Source organism: Odontesthes bonariensis, chromosome 16, assembly GCF_027942865.1.
Source record: "Odontesthes bonariensis isolate fOdoBon6 chromosome 16, fOdoBon6.hap1, whole genome shotgun sequence".
Taxonomy (NCBI): domain Eukaryota; kingdom Metazoa; phylum Chordata; class Actinopteri; order Atheriniformes; family Atherinopsidae; genus Odontesthes; species Odontesthes bonariensis.
In genome coordinates this window covers 35,025,139-35,039,292 of record NC_134521.1, presented here as the reverse complement: position 1 = coordinate 35,039,292, position 14,154 = coordinate 35,025,139, and the positions used below count along the sequence as shown (strand labels likewise).

The 14,154-nt window shown below is 42.1% G+C and overlaps 1 protein-coding gene across 3 annotated transcripts in view; it reads right to left on the bottom strand.

Annotated features, from left to right (window-relative positions):
- The window catches only part of uimc1 (ubiquitin interaction motif containing 1), a 63,472-nt gene that overhangs the window by 45,546 nt on the left and 3,772 nt on the right, over positions 1 to 14,154 (bottom strand). For 2 of the 3 annotated variants that reach the window (XM_075486946.1, XM_075486948.1), the window contains exons 3-8: positions 9,704 to 9,825; positions 9,522 to 9,606; positions 2,924 to 3,042; positions 2,601 to 2,739; positions 1,535 to 1,701; positions 756 to 1,388 (exon numbers count right to left, since the gene is read on the bottom strand). In XM_075486946.1, the coding sequence (XP_075343061.1) occupies positions 756 to 1,388; positions 1,535 to 1,701; positions 2,601 to 2,739; positions 2,924 to 3,042; positions 9,522 to 9,606; positions 9,704 to 9,825 (1,265 nt within the window). The remainder of the gene's footprint in view (positions 1 to 755; positions 1,389 to 1,534; positions 1,702 to 2,600; positions 2,740 to 2,923; positions 3,043 to 9,521; positions 9,607 to 9,703; positions 9,826 to 14,154) is intronic. The other variant, XM_075486947.1, reaches the window with a different exon arrangement.

Here is a 14,154-nt window from a genome sequence, read left to right as displayed (position 1 = left end):
TTAAAACTCTTCTGTGATAAGGTCAGAAAACACACTGTGCTCAAGGCTCAGAGTTATTTAGTCCAACTGAGAGAACATCTAATCAGTTGGTTAAAAGAAAGCACAGCCTTCCACTTAAGGATATATTTAAAAAACACACACACTGACCTCATCAGGTCTTAGTGAGATCAACACAACCTCAGATGAACAACAACACTCTAGAACACTTTGGTATCCAGAGGAGTTCATGGTGGACTCAATGACTGCAAGGTGCCCAGGTCCTGTGGCTGCAGAACAAGCCCAGATCATCAGCCCTCCACCACCGTGCTTGACAGTTGGTGTGAGGTGTTTGTGCTGATATGCTGTGTTTGGTTTCCTCAGCAAACATCTCCACTTTGGTCTGGTGTGTCCAAAGGACTTTGTTCCAGAAGTCTTGTGGTTTGTTCAGATGCAGCTTTACAAACCTAAGCTGTGCTGCCATGTTCTTTTTAGAGAGAAGAGGCTTTCTCCTGCAGCCCTTCCAAACAAGCCATACTTGTTCAGTCTGTTTCTAACGGTGCTGTCATGACCTTTAACCTTTAACATGCTAACTGAGGCCTGCAGAGTCTGAGATGTAGCTCTTGGATTTCTTATCTTGGGGTGACCTTTAACCTTTAACATGCTAACTGAGGCCTGCAGAGTCTGAGATGTTTTTATGTCCTTATACATAAAACATTGGAACTTTAAAAAGAGTGCACTTTCTTTTTCCCCCTTTTCTCACCGACACCTTAACTCACCTTCCTGCCATCAGGCGAACTCTCTTCACAGTTTGGAGTTCGGAGCTCAGCCGCTGAAGGACTCGTAGACCTCTTCCTCTGCCGAGGTGCAGATGTGCCGAACACTGGGCTCGCAGAGCGGTCGGGACTATCGGCGAGCACCAACAGTTCTGAGGGGGGGAGTTTGTTCGAGGTGCCGGGACTTTGTGGGAACACGGGGCTCTTGGGGCACCCGGACCTCACGGAGAGCCTTAAACTCTCCTGAGAAGAGAACACAAGTCCTGCGTTTTCACAGGTTGGGCTACAGACAGAGGCGTGGTGTTTGCAGGCACTTTGAGATTTCTCATGCTGAGTATTCCTGCCAAATACGGGGCTCTGAACATACTCAGGACTCTGCCGCTCAACGTCTGAGAACACGGAACTTTTAGGACCCGGCCGGAGGTCACTTTGGGGAAACGTGGGGCTCTTGGGTTGATCGGACTTTTGGGTCAGAGTCCAAGTCTCCTGGGAACACAACACGAACCCCGAGCTTCTGCAGGTTTCCACCAGGTCGTGACTCAGCCGGTCCACCTGAACCGCAGCTCTGCAGCCCGTCAGTGGGAAGACGGGGGACATCTGGATCTGGGAATCGTCGATCTGGGTCGAGCTGGAGCTCTGCTTCGCCGAGAGGAGAAAACAGACACAGACAATGAGAAACTCAGGCACGTTTCCACTGTAACCAATTACTCACTGTCCCTCTGACGTGTTACTGAGCTGAGCTCAGATCTGAGAAGCTGACGGGAGAACCGTTTGTGTCGGACCTGTGGGGAGTCCAGAGGAGCTGATGAAGACTCCGATCTGCAGGGCGAAGCCTGAGAGGAGACTTTCTGAGTCTGGGACAAGTCCGGCATCTCCAGCAGAGGACTTCCTGCTCTCCATTTCCGCTTTTTATTCCTGCTAACGTTTTCCTCTCCGTTTCCTTTTGCTTCTGGGAAAACAAGACAACGACTTTAAAAGGGATAGTTCGCCTCTTTTGACATGAAGCTGTATGACATCCCATATCAGCAACATCATTTATGAACATTTTCTTACCCCCTGCTGCGTCCTGTGAGCCGAGTTCCAGACGAGTTTTGGCGTTGATGAAGGTAGTCCGGCTAGTTGGCTGGGGTTTAAAAAATAAAGCGTTTTACTTCTCAAAACAATATGCGTTCAAAAGAGTAATACATTTGCATCACAAAATCGTTCTCCACAAAAAAGTCAGACCTCACAACCGCTTGGCCCTATTTTCTCTCCCTTCGTATCACTGCCTGCTGTGTAGACCGTGCAGATTTTTAGGATGTTTAGTTGTAGCTAGCTAGTGTAAGCTAAGAGCTAAGAGTAGTGATAGATTTCTTTTGTTGGTTTAAAATCTATAATCCAGATTTTTATCATTTTGAAGCTGCTTGTTTTAAAACACTTTAGAACATGAGAACCTAAAATAATAAAAAAGAAGCAGAATAGTTTTGCAAAGAGCTAAATAAAAATTACACTGAATTTACAGTGCTGTAAATTTGAGATGAAAACATTTTAATTCTTAAACTAAGTGTGCAGACTGAGCAGTAAACACCGTAACAGAACGATTTTGTGATGCAAATGTATTACTCTTTTGAACACATATTGTTTTGAAAAGCAAAACGCTTTATTTCTTAAACCCCAGCCAACTAGCCGGACTACCTTCATCAACACCAAAACGAGGCTGGAACTCTGCTCACAGGACGCAGCAGGGGATAAGAAGATGTTCATAAATGATGTTGCTGATATGGGATGTCATACAGCTTCATGTCAAAAGAGGCAAACTATCCCTTTAAGTCAGAGGACATGAGGAAGTGAACGGCTCGGCGGACCCACCCGAGCGCAGGTATGAGTCCAGCGTGCAGCTGTGATTGACAGCAGGCGGCTTCTCCCCGTTTGGGTAAGAGAGTTTCCTCCGAGAGCCGAGCCGGAGCGAAGCGTCGGTGAGCCGACTCGGTTGCGTCTGCCCGACCATCTACAACAGAACAGATTAAAAGTTTCTCCAGCAGATGTTCTGCTGCCTCTCCTCTCAGTATTGTTGTTTATTTCTCTCCTTCTGGGATGGAGGAGTGCTGACGTGCAGCCTGATGCTACAACTGTTTAAATCGACTTCAGACTTCAAAAGAAATTAATTTAAACGACTTCAGCTCTGTACTCACGCTCTCTTGGATGGCTTTCTTCATGGCTTCCTCCTCTTGTTGCTGCTGGAGCGCCGTGATGCTGGCTTCCTGTTCACTCAGACGAAGAGCAAAGTCCATCATCTCCTCCTCCGTCATCTCTGAGAAACGACAGATCGAACCCCATTTATATAGCGCATTTCATACCACAGGCAACTCAAAGGGCTTTACATTAAGACATTTAAAAGAACAGCATAAAGCAGCAATTTAAAGAGAAAAAAAAATAGAATAAATATTAAAACACAGTTAAAAGCAATCAAAGAAGAGGGGAAAAAGAAAAATATAAATTCAACCATAAGCACACGGAAAGAGAAATGTTTTTAACCTGGATTTAAAAGTGCTTACAGTTGGGGCTGATTTTAGTTCTGCTGGTAGTTTGTTCCAGTTGTGTGCAGCATAACAGCTAAAAGCTGCTTCACCATGTCCAGTTTGAACTCTGGGCTCCACTATCTGACCTCAGTCAGCAGAACTCAGAGCTCTGCTGGGTTTATACTCTACCAGCATGTCATTCATGTATTCTGGACCTAAACCATTCCGAAGATAAACCTGGGAATAAGAAGGCCTCCTTGATTCAGCTCAGTCCTTAGATGCTTATGGGATGCTAAGAATTGTATATTTGATCTCACAGGCACCCACCAGGACAACAAAGCCAAACATAGCTGTTTGACTTGTGTTCAGAACACAATAAACACACTTTTTATCTGTGACTTTGCTTTTATTTTGCATTTGAATTGTGATTTTTCATTTCTCGGTAGCCGTTTAGCAGTTTATCGGTGGTTGTTTTGCCTCTCCCTGTGGGCGTCTGTCTATTTAAAAAAAAAAAAAAAAGAAAAAAAGAGGGCTCCAAACAAATGTATCTATGAACCGTCACTAACCAAATATCCCACATTAGGGCAATTCTACTCGATTCATTTAAATAATCAACAACTTTCCTTCACTGAGCCTCCCCTGAAACTGTTTGGAGCCACATTGTGGAGCACAGATAACGCTTTAAAACCTCTGCTACACTGTAAAGAATTTCACCGAGGATCTGGACGCTTTGCTGCTCCCGCTACCTGAAACGCCGAGCAAAGAGCCAGCTTCAAAAAAGGGCAGGTGCGGTGATAGCTCTGATGATGTTAACCCAGACGTGGCTATGGCCATCATCTCTTCCCTCAAAACAGTCATTAATGATAGAGCGGATATGCTTGACCAAGGCATCGAGGGTCTAAAGGCCTCGGTTGAGTTTATAACTAATGAAATAAAGGACATTAAATGCAATGCTGATCGCACAGAGAAACGCGTCGTGGTTACAGAAAATAAGATTACTGATCTGGAGAGCAAGGTGGCTGAATTGGAACGTTATAAAAGACGCTGGAACCTGCGTTTGTATGGCGTGTCGGAGCAACAAGGGGAAAATGTGAGACAACGCGCAGTGGACGTGTGCAAATCAGTGGTTCCCGGTCTTGCACACAAAGCTGACACTCTCATCGACTCCGTTCACAGGCTGGGGAAATTGAAGAAATCTACAACGCCGCGATCGACGGACAACGCAGCACCTCACGCAGTAACCAACACAACCAGGCCACGAGGGATAATTCTTCAATTCACAATGCGTCACTTTCGCGACGCTGTGTGGAAAGCGGCAAAGAACTGCCGCTTCCTGACCGACAACAATCTACGCTTTGCTGAGGATCTCTCTCCTGCCGACCGTGAATCCCGCCAACAGCTGTGGCCTCTTGTTGAAAAGGCCCGCGCGGGAGGATACCGTGCCTACTTCGCCGGTCCAAAGGCTTTCGTGGATGGCGAAGAACTGACGCCTTCACTGCTGGAGTCTATAATGACAAAAAAAAGATCCAGTGCTTCAGTGCATCCAGATGTGCACTAGAGTTAAACGCAGATTTGTGGGTTAAGATCCACAACAAATGCCAGGTTCACAAGGTTATTCCTACTTTATTTTAGGCTACATTTAAGTACTCACTGTGGCATCTGTTCCATCTACTCTCCTGTTCACTTCTCTTTTGTATGCATACTGATACCTTAAAATTGAAAGGTGGTTTATCTATTATAGCCTATTTTTGATGGCTAACTCTATTTTGATGGTTAACTCTATTCCTGTTACCATGAGGATAGTGAAAACATGAAGAGGATCACTCCCTTGCTGTAAGTGATCTCTCGCAACACTATGTTCCCTGATATTTCGCTGTGTTCTGTTAACGATAGAGGTTTACGAAATGATTTAAAACGAAAAGCTATTTTTCTTTATGCAAAAGGGCAAAATTCTGACTTCTGTTTTATTCAAGAATCACATGCTAGTCCCAATGATGCAAAATTCTGGAAATCCCAATGGGGCGATGATATTTTCTTTTCCTATGGCTCTACACACTCGGCAGGGGTTTTAATTTTAAAACATAGATTTCAGGGTAAAATAATTGAATCCATTGTTGACCTTGAAGGTCACTATCTTTTTCTTGTGGTATCTCTAGATGACTCTCTCTTTCTCCTGGGCAACATATATGGCCACAACTCTTCCAAAAAAAACACAACTTTCTTTGATAACATAGAAACTCAAGTGGAATATATTTGCAGCAGATATCCAAACATTCGTGTAGTTCTGGGCGGAGACTTTAATGAAACCATTTGTAATAGTGTTGATCGTTTTCCTGCAAGATCCTCTCGAGGGACATCCCCTCTTTCTGGTGTGATGTTTCGTTTAGGGTTGCTGGATGCTTGGAGAAATAAAAACCCCACCACTACTCAGTTCACCTGGTCAAATAAATCAGGGTCGCTTAAATCAAGATTAGATTACTGGTTAATTTCACGTTCTTTGTCTCCATATGTGTCTAGGTGTGAGATCCTACCTTCTCCGTTATCTGATCATAACTGCATTGTAATTAAATTAGCTGATAATAACGTTCAGCCTGGCAAATTTACTGCATACTGGAAACTGAATTCTTCACTTCTTGAGGATGAGGCGCTAGTAGAAGCCATTAACGCCCCAATAAGTTCATATTTCATGAAAGCTAGTAATGAAAACAAATTCTGCAGCAACTGGGAACTTCTCAAATTTGAGATTCAATCTACTTTCAGGAAAGCTGGTGCTAAAAAAGCTAAACTAAACAATTCAGTAGAGACAGTTGTTATTAATAGAATAATACATTTATCCAGCATTCCTTATGATGACTTAAATGAAAACCAAAAAGCTGAATTGGTGGAAATGCAACATAAACTAGATGATATATATACTTGTAAGGCTAATGGTGCTTTTATTCGTTCCAGAAGACGATGGCTTGAGGAAGGAGAAAAGAATACAAGATATTTTTTTAACTTAGAAAAGCAGCGCTCTCAATACAACACTATAAACAAACTAATTTCAAATCGTACTGTTTTGACAACTCATAGTGATATCTCTAATACTTGTAAGGATTTCTACCAAAACCTTTATCTTTCTCAATATTCACAGTCGAAAGCTGATGACTTCTTTAACCCCCTCCTGTCTAACAATCTAGCTTCTATTTCCCAAGTTGACAAAACTTTTTGTGACTCCGTTATCCAACCCATGGATATAAGGGAAGCAATTAACCGGCTTAAGTTAAATAAGTCACCTGGTAATGATGGCTTAAATGCTGAGTTTTATAAGAAATTTACTGAAGTACTTGTTCCCTTCCTACATAAAGTTTATTTAGAATGTTTAGATATTGGGGTTCTCCCCCCTTCCATGAGTCAAAGTATCATTACCCTACTTCCTAAGCCCCACAAAGACCACTTTTATTTAGAGAATTGGAGACCAATAAGTTTACTAAACAACGACTACAAGATCCTGGCAAGTATACTGGCCAAAAGGATAAACAATGTACTAAATAGCATAATACATGAATGTCAGTCGGGTTTTATTAAAGAAAGGTTAATATCAAATAATATTAGACTAGTTCTTGACCTTATAGACTATGCCCACCTCACCTCTGATGAGGGTTTCCTTGTTTTCCTAGATTTTTACAAGGCGTTCGATACAGTTGAACATCCCTTTATTTTTAAAGCTTTGGAAGTTTTCGGTTTTGGTGAAAAATTCCTTAAGGCTATAGAGACGCTGTATAAAAACAGTAATGCCTCCATCAAATTAAAAAATGGTACAACGTCGAGATTTGACAAAACGTGGAATCCGACAAGGATGCCCTTTATCTCCTTTCCTTTTCCTTTTACCTATGCAGTTATTAGCCACTCACATCAAATGCAGTAAAATAGAGGGAATCTCTATTGCTGATCAGTCACTATTAATCAGTCAACTAGCAGACGACACCACCCTATTCCTAAAAAATGGAGATCAGGTTCCTCTATCTATAAAAACTATAAAACCTTTTTCAGATTCCTCAGGCTTGACCCTTAACCTCTCTAAATGTGAAATCTTTGCTCTGAAACCTTCAACAATTGATTCAATTTACAATATACCGGTGAAAAGTGAGGTAAAATATTTGGGCATCATTTTATGCAGGGATCAAAAAAGAAGAACACTATTAAACTTTGACCCTCTCATTCCAATAATTAAAAAAAAGCTGAATTCATGGTTGCAGCGGGATCTATCTATCACTGGAAGAGTTTTACTTGCAAAAACTGAAGCCTTATCCCGAGTCATTTATCCAGCTATGGTTCTAGATGTCCCACAAGATTTTTGCAGTAAGTTAGATAGATTAATAGTAGATTTTGTGTGGAGATCTAGATCTCACTTAATAAAAAAGAATGTTATGATGGCTGATCACTCTTCAGGGGGTTTCAATCTCATCGACTTTTCTTTACTTAACAACTCGTTTAAAATAAAAATGGGCAAAGCTACTCCTAAAATATCCTTCTTCCATTTGGAACTGTATCCCTAACCATCTTTTTAAATCTGTGGGAGGATTTGGTTTCCTTACTCGTTGTAATTATAACATATCTAAGCTTCCTTTGGCCCTAGCAAACTTCCACAAGCAAATGCTTTCCTGTTGGTCTCTAATGTACAATCACAATTTCTCACCACACTCATATTTTATATGGAATGATAAGGATATCACTTACAAGAACAAAACTTTATTTTATCATTCTTGATTTGACAAAAATATCATTGTAGTTTCACAACTGTTTGATGAGACTGGTGTATTATATACATATAGAGACTTTATGGATAAGTTTTCCTTTCCTGTACCACCTAAAGAATATGCTATAATCTTTGATGGGATCCCATCTGGTGTCAGATTTCTTCTTGACACCTGCCCTAAAGGTCTCTGTCAGTCTCCTCCTGACCTTAATTCTTCCTCTCTCTTTATTGATGGTGATCTTTTTATTAGCAATAAGTTTACTAATAAAAAAATAAGATATAGGCTGCTTAAACACAGTATATCCACCCCTGCTTGTATTAGTTACTGGAATAATCGCTTTGAAAATATTGATTGGTTAAGATTTTGGTCTCTCAGGAAACAATTTATGATCACAAATAAAGTATCTGAAGTCTCTCTCAAGATTATACATAAGTGTTACCCTTGTAACTATAGGTTGTCAAAATTCTCCCCTGTATCTCCTGATTGCTCTTTCTGTTTTTCTCACCCTGAAACTGTTGATCATTTATTTTGGAGCTGTAACCACTCAAAAGTTTTCTGGATCTTTTTTGCTGACTTTATTAATGAACTCATCGACAAGGACTTTGCTATGACCATGCAGGTCATGTATTTTGGTGCTCCAGAGGACACGGACACTACAACAAACCGGGACTATCTTATAAACCTTTTTCTTTTTTTGGCAAAATTCTTTATTCACAAATGTAAATTTCAAAAAAGAAAACCCTTATTTTTCATTTTCAAGAAAGATTTAAAACATTATTTATCTTCCATTGATCACTCTATTTGTCCTAAAGCTATTGATACTCGTTTAAAATGTATTATTTTCAATATTCGTAACCACCTCTAGTATGTTCCTATTCATTCTATATCTGTGTATCTTTATACATTTGCCAACATTGCAAATAATCTGCATTTATTGGTATGTTGGTTAATTCATGTTGCATTTGTACCAGCTGTTTCTTTCAATAAAAAAAAAAAAAGCTAGCTACAACGAGGGTAGGTTCACTTCCTGTTTTCAAAACAAAAGCACCAACTGTATCGTAATGGCTTTCCCTATGATAAAAGGCAACGGGTATTTTATTTTGTGAAAATAACCGGAAGTGCGTTGCTCACTACGGCTAGCTTTAGTAGTGCCGAATTCATTGGAACAAAATTGTAAATAGCCGGTATTTTGTCAGGTTTTCAACACGTTGGGGATCTAAACGACTACTTTCTCGCCTGAAAATGTTTCAAATGTTGCTAAAGTTTACAGAGTTTAGAGCTTAAGCGAAATCAGCTTCAGGCCGGCTGATTTCGGCTCGGGCAGGAGCGAGATGCATTGTGGGTAAACGCTCTGCATACTGTCTGATCGATGAGTATGCAGTATGCAGTTTCGAACACAGCCTTGATCTTTAGTTTCTAGAGACAGTGACTCAAGGTGTTTACTGACAGCAGTAGTATTAGCAGTGTTAGCAGTAGTATTAGCAGTATTAACAGTTACACGGTCTGTTTTTCTTCCTTTACGGCTGACGCACCTTTGGGTTTGGACTTGTCCCCTCCCCACGTCTTGCGTTTCTCTTTCGCCGATGGCGTCGACAGAAGCAATGACGAGAGCTCATCCTGAAAAACAGACAACATGTTCTTTAAAAATCCAATTATTTAATTCACTCGGGCAGGAGAATAAACCGGATTCCTGCTAACGTTCACGTCTCTTTACCCCGTCGTCTCTGTCTGCTGAAGCTTCGTCCTCCTGAGAGTCCTCATCCATCTGTTGGCTCTCAGAGGAGACATCCTTGATTGGTTGCTTTCTCAGAGCCATCCTGGTTTGTTCCCGAGTAACTGTGAGCACCAGAGAAGCACAGTTAATTCAGCTCATCAGCGCTCAAAGAAAAAAAAAAAGCACTCATCCCTCTGGACTTGCAGGATTTTTGGTTGGTTTTCATCAATATAGAAGTGAAAAGTACATGTTTGGAGAGTGAACTTTTAGAAAGATAATAAGTCAAAATGAATATTTCTGCAGCAACAAGGTGACTTCTTGAGCTCCTTGTCCAGCCCTTTCTTTATACTTCACTTCCAAGCAGCCGGACTTTCTTCTAACCTTTAAAGTGTCCTGATCAACAATTCTCCAGCTTCCTGAAGCTCTTTCAGAGTTTCTCTTTGGACATTTTCTGCTTCTTCCCTCATCTTCAGTCCAGTCCTTGTACCTGAGCATCTTCAGAGGAATTAGTTTTTTCTTTGTTCAGCCACTTAACTCTGAGCTATGAACCATTCAGGCAGGAAAAAGGCTCCTAACTCAAGGGATGAACCAGTGTTGTGTCCAACTTAGCAAAGAAGCCATTTTAAACTGGATCTTTAGGCACTTTGGTCCCAGCAGCCTGTCACAGAGACACATCATTTGTTCCCATTTCTTTAGCTGCATCTCTGAAAAACAGCTTCATAGTTTAAACTTTTTTGTACATTTACGTTTAAAACTGCTTTCAGTTACCAAAATAGTCAAATTAATATAAGAAATTCAGTTGTAAAAAAATCCTAATCCCAAAAAATGAACGTTATCACGTCTAAAAGTAGATAAGAATAAGAATTATATGTTAAACAACATCAACAAAAAATAAATAAGATTCAATTTAAAGCTTAAAAAGGAATATAAGATATAATCTAATGACTAATTATGGAACAATTCATATAAATTAAATGATTAAACTGTTTTATGCCACCAGAAATGAATAATCTAGAAGCTCTTTGTGGGTTTTAGACTGGAATTAAGATTTGTTCCCATTTCTTTAGCTGCATGTGTGAAAAACAGCAAAGATAACACAGTCTGACAGACAGAAAACAGGATTTCTGCAGCAACAAAGTGATTCCCAAAGAGCTGTTAGCTGAAAACTTGGCATATCTCAGCATGGTGTGCAGTGTGTCCTTAAAACATTTGAGGAAACTGGACAAGTGGAGGACAGAAGAAGAAGTGTCAGGCCTAAAGAACTATCTTCAGCAGATGAACAGGATCTGAAAGTGATGTCCTTAAGAAAGAGGAAAACATCCAGCAAAGACCTGACACAGGAGCTGAGAGATGCATCTGGACCTTCAGCTGATCCATCTGCTGTTGGCCCAAGCCTCATCAGAAATGGGCTCCATAGAAGGGTGGCTGTCAAGAAGCCGTTCTTAAGGAAGGGAAACAGGGAGAAAAGGCTGAGCTGTGCCAAAGGACACAAGAAGTGGGCTGAAAATCAGTGGCAGCAGGTCTGATGGAGGGATGAATCCTCCCCAGAGCCCGGAGCTCAACATTACTGAAGCAGTGTGGGATCATTTTATTTATTTTTAACAGCATCCCCAGTACATACAACCGCCGACTTTTCCTTTGCGCTGCGCATTTCACGGAGTACAGTTTCACAAACCTTGCACGATTCCGAGCAGGCTTCAGTCGGAATTTTGCTCAGTACAGGGTCAGTTCCGACAGGGACAGACAGACTGCAGCGAGCTGTGCGCTCCGCTGAGAAGGTGATCGGCTGCAGCCTCCCATCTATCCATGACCTGCACGTCTCCAGGACTATGGGGCGAGTAGAGCTTAGATCGGGCCTAAAAAAAAAATCAAACCCGACCCTTTCTGAGCCCGTGCACATTGTGTCCGAGCCCGACCCAGCCCGGCACATTAACTGTAATTATGAGCCCGAGACCGCTTTAAACCCAACCATTTCTTAATATGTGGGCCGTTATAGCTGACGTTGTCAACTACAATTTTGAGTTGTTTGAAGTGAACCACAGACATTTGTTAACAATTATCTTGATGAACAATGCAACAAGGGCGACACGTATAGCCTAAATGTGTGTTTATTCGTGATTGGATTGTAGCGTACATGGATCCGAATGAAGAGACTTAAAATAACAATTATGATAAAGGTTTTAGAGCCGTCCGTCTCTGCTCAATGGTTCGTTCGCTGAAGACGCGCTCACTGCTGCTGCTCGCTGGAATGCAGAGGACGGACCGCGCCATCCTGGCTAGTTTTGGGAATTAAAAAAAAAAGAAAAAAAAGAAGCTTGATCACGCCCGGTCCGGTCCGACCCGAGAATAGTGGCGGGAAATATCGACCCAACCCGGTTCAAGTTCGGGCTCGGCTGCGGGCAGAGAATCTAAACTCTAGGGGCGAGCAGGTCGGATCACAGCTGACCCTTCTCTATTTTCTCCACTCCCCTCGGGCAGGAGGCTTCGGTCCAGTCGGACCAGAACCTCCCGTCACAAAAACAGTTTTTCCCCCTTGCAGTTGGACTTATGAACACTTCATAATCACCTCATAACCTGCCCCAGTCACTTTAACATCATTACAATTGCACTAATGAAGCTGCACTGTTGTTGCTCTGTATATTGGATACTGTGTAATGTTGTACACACCTTGTACATTTTATATTCATATATTTTTATTCTTTATTATTATATCCTATGTTACATGTTTGCACCTTACGCAATAAAACGAATTCTGATTCTGAACAAAATCAACCCCAGCAATCAGTACAGCCTGTAAGTATCACATTTTATTTTGTTTTAAATGTGTGTTGTGCCATATTCCTGTTGTAAGAATTGCACGTTAGCTCTGGCTTGTTCAGCTAAAGCCTGGTTTATAGTCGGTAACGCAAGACAAGACGCGAGCAGAGCTATAGAGTAGCCACTCTGGACGCGAGCACAAGCCACTATCTACATCACATCCGGCGGCGTGTTCATCTTCCAGTTTCATCCCCTAATAAAAGACCGCTGTTTTCAAACGCCAAGGTAGAAAGCGAAGAAGAAGAAGAAGAAGCATGAATCCCATAGATGAATCCACTCGAAGTAGGGGTGGGCGATATGTATCGTTTGCGAAATTATCGTGAATGTTGTTTTGACGATGAGTAATTTTGCAATATCGAGATATATATATATATATATATATATTTTTTTTTTTTTTTTTTTTTTTTTCAATCGCCAAAAATCAATAAAGTGCGGCGCCAGTGGTCCTCTGCCCTTACCACGGCGCCACGCCCTGCTTTGAACACTCTAATTTTTTCAAAGTAAACGCTTCGGACCCCGTGGGACACTCAGCTAAGAGCATCGAGGGGGCGCCGAGAGGCAGGGGCTGGGACAGACGGTAGCTCGCCTCGCGGCGGACCGTCAGCTCGATCACGAGATCCAACTACGAGCTTTTTAACTGCAGCAACTTTAAGATACGCTATTGGAGCTGGAATTACCGCGGCTGCTGGCACCAGACTTGCCCTTCAATTGATCCCCGTTAAAGAATTGAAAGAGTCCTGTATTGTTATTTTTCGTCACTACCGGCTCCCCGAGTCGGGAGTGGGTAATTTGCGCGCCTGCTGCCTTCCTTGGATGTGGTAGCCGTTTCTCAGGCTCCCTCTCCGGAGGGAGAAGTAGCCTGAGAAACGGCTCGCTGTTATCTAGAGTCACCAAAGCGGCCGCGGCACCCCAAGAGGCACCCCGCATGGGTTTTTGGTCTGATAAATGCACGCATCCCCGAAGGTCAGCGCTCGTTTTGCATGTATTAGCTCTAGAATTGCCACAGTTATCCAAGTAACGGTAGAGCGATCAAAGGAACCATAACTGATTTAATGAGCCATTCGCAGTTTCACTGTAGGTCCTACCGGCCGTGTGTGCTTAGACTTGCATGCTTGTGTTCATTTTATTGTGATCTTAATGCAAATTTTAATTTTTTTTTTAAATATCGTCAAAATATCTTTATCGTGAAAATCCTAAAAAATATCGAGATATTTTTTTTTGCCCATATCGCCCACCCCTAACTCGAAGAGAGACTTGCCGAAGAGGTCCTGGCGGTGAATTTCCTTTCATCGTAGTAGGCTTGTCATTGAAAAAACCCGCTACTCCACCTACTGTCCTGGCGGTGAATCGCCACGCAGCACACGCAAGCGCCGGCAAAGCTAAATGAAGCATAAACGTCTTGAGCCATTAACACAAGCGCAAGACGCAAGCGCAAGGGCAGTTAAAAGAAGTATAACTCAGCCTTAAAGGGAATGTGCTTTCTTTCCAGTCAGTGTATTACTCTATAGCTCTGTTTTCAGTGAGAGCAAGGGCAGCCAGTCAAGCAACGGCAACCGAATAGCGCCAACGCCTACCTGCATTTCATAATGAGGTTGCCAGATAAGCTCTGAAACGACGCCAATAAGGGCAAACGA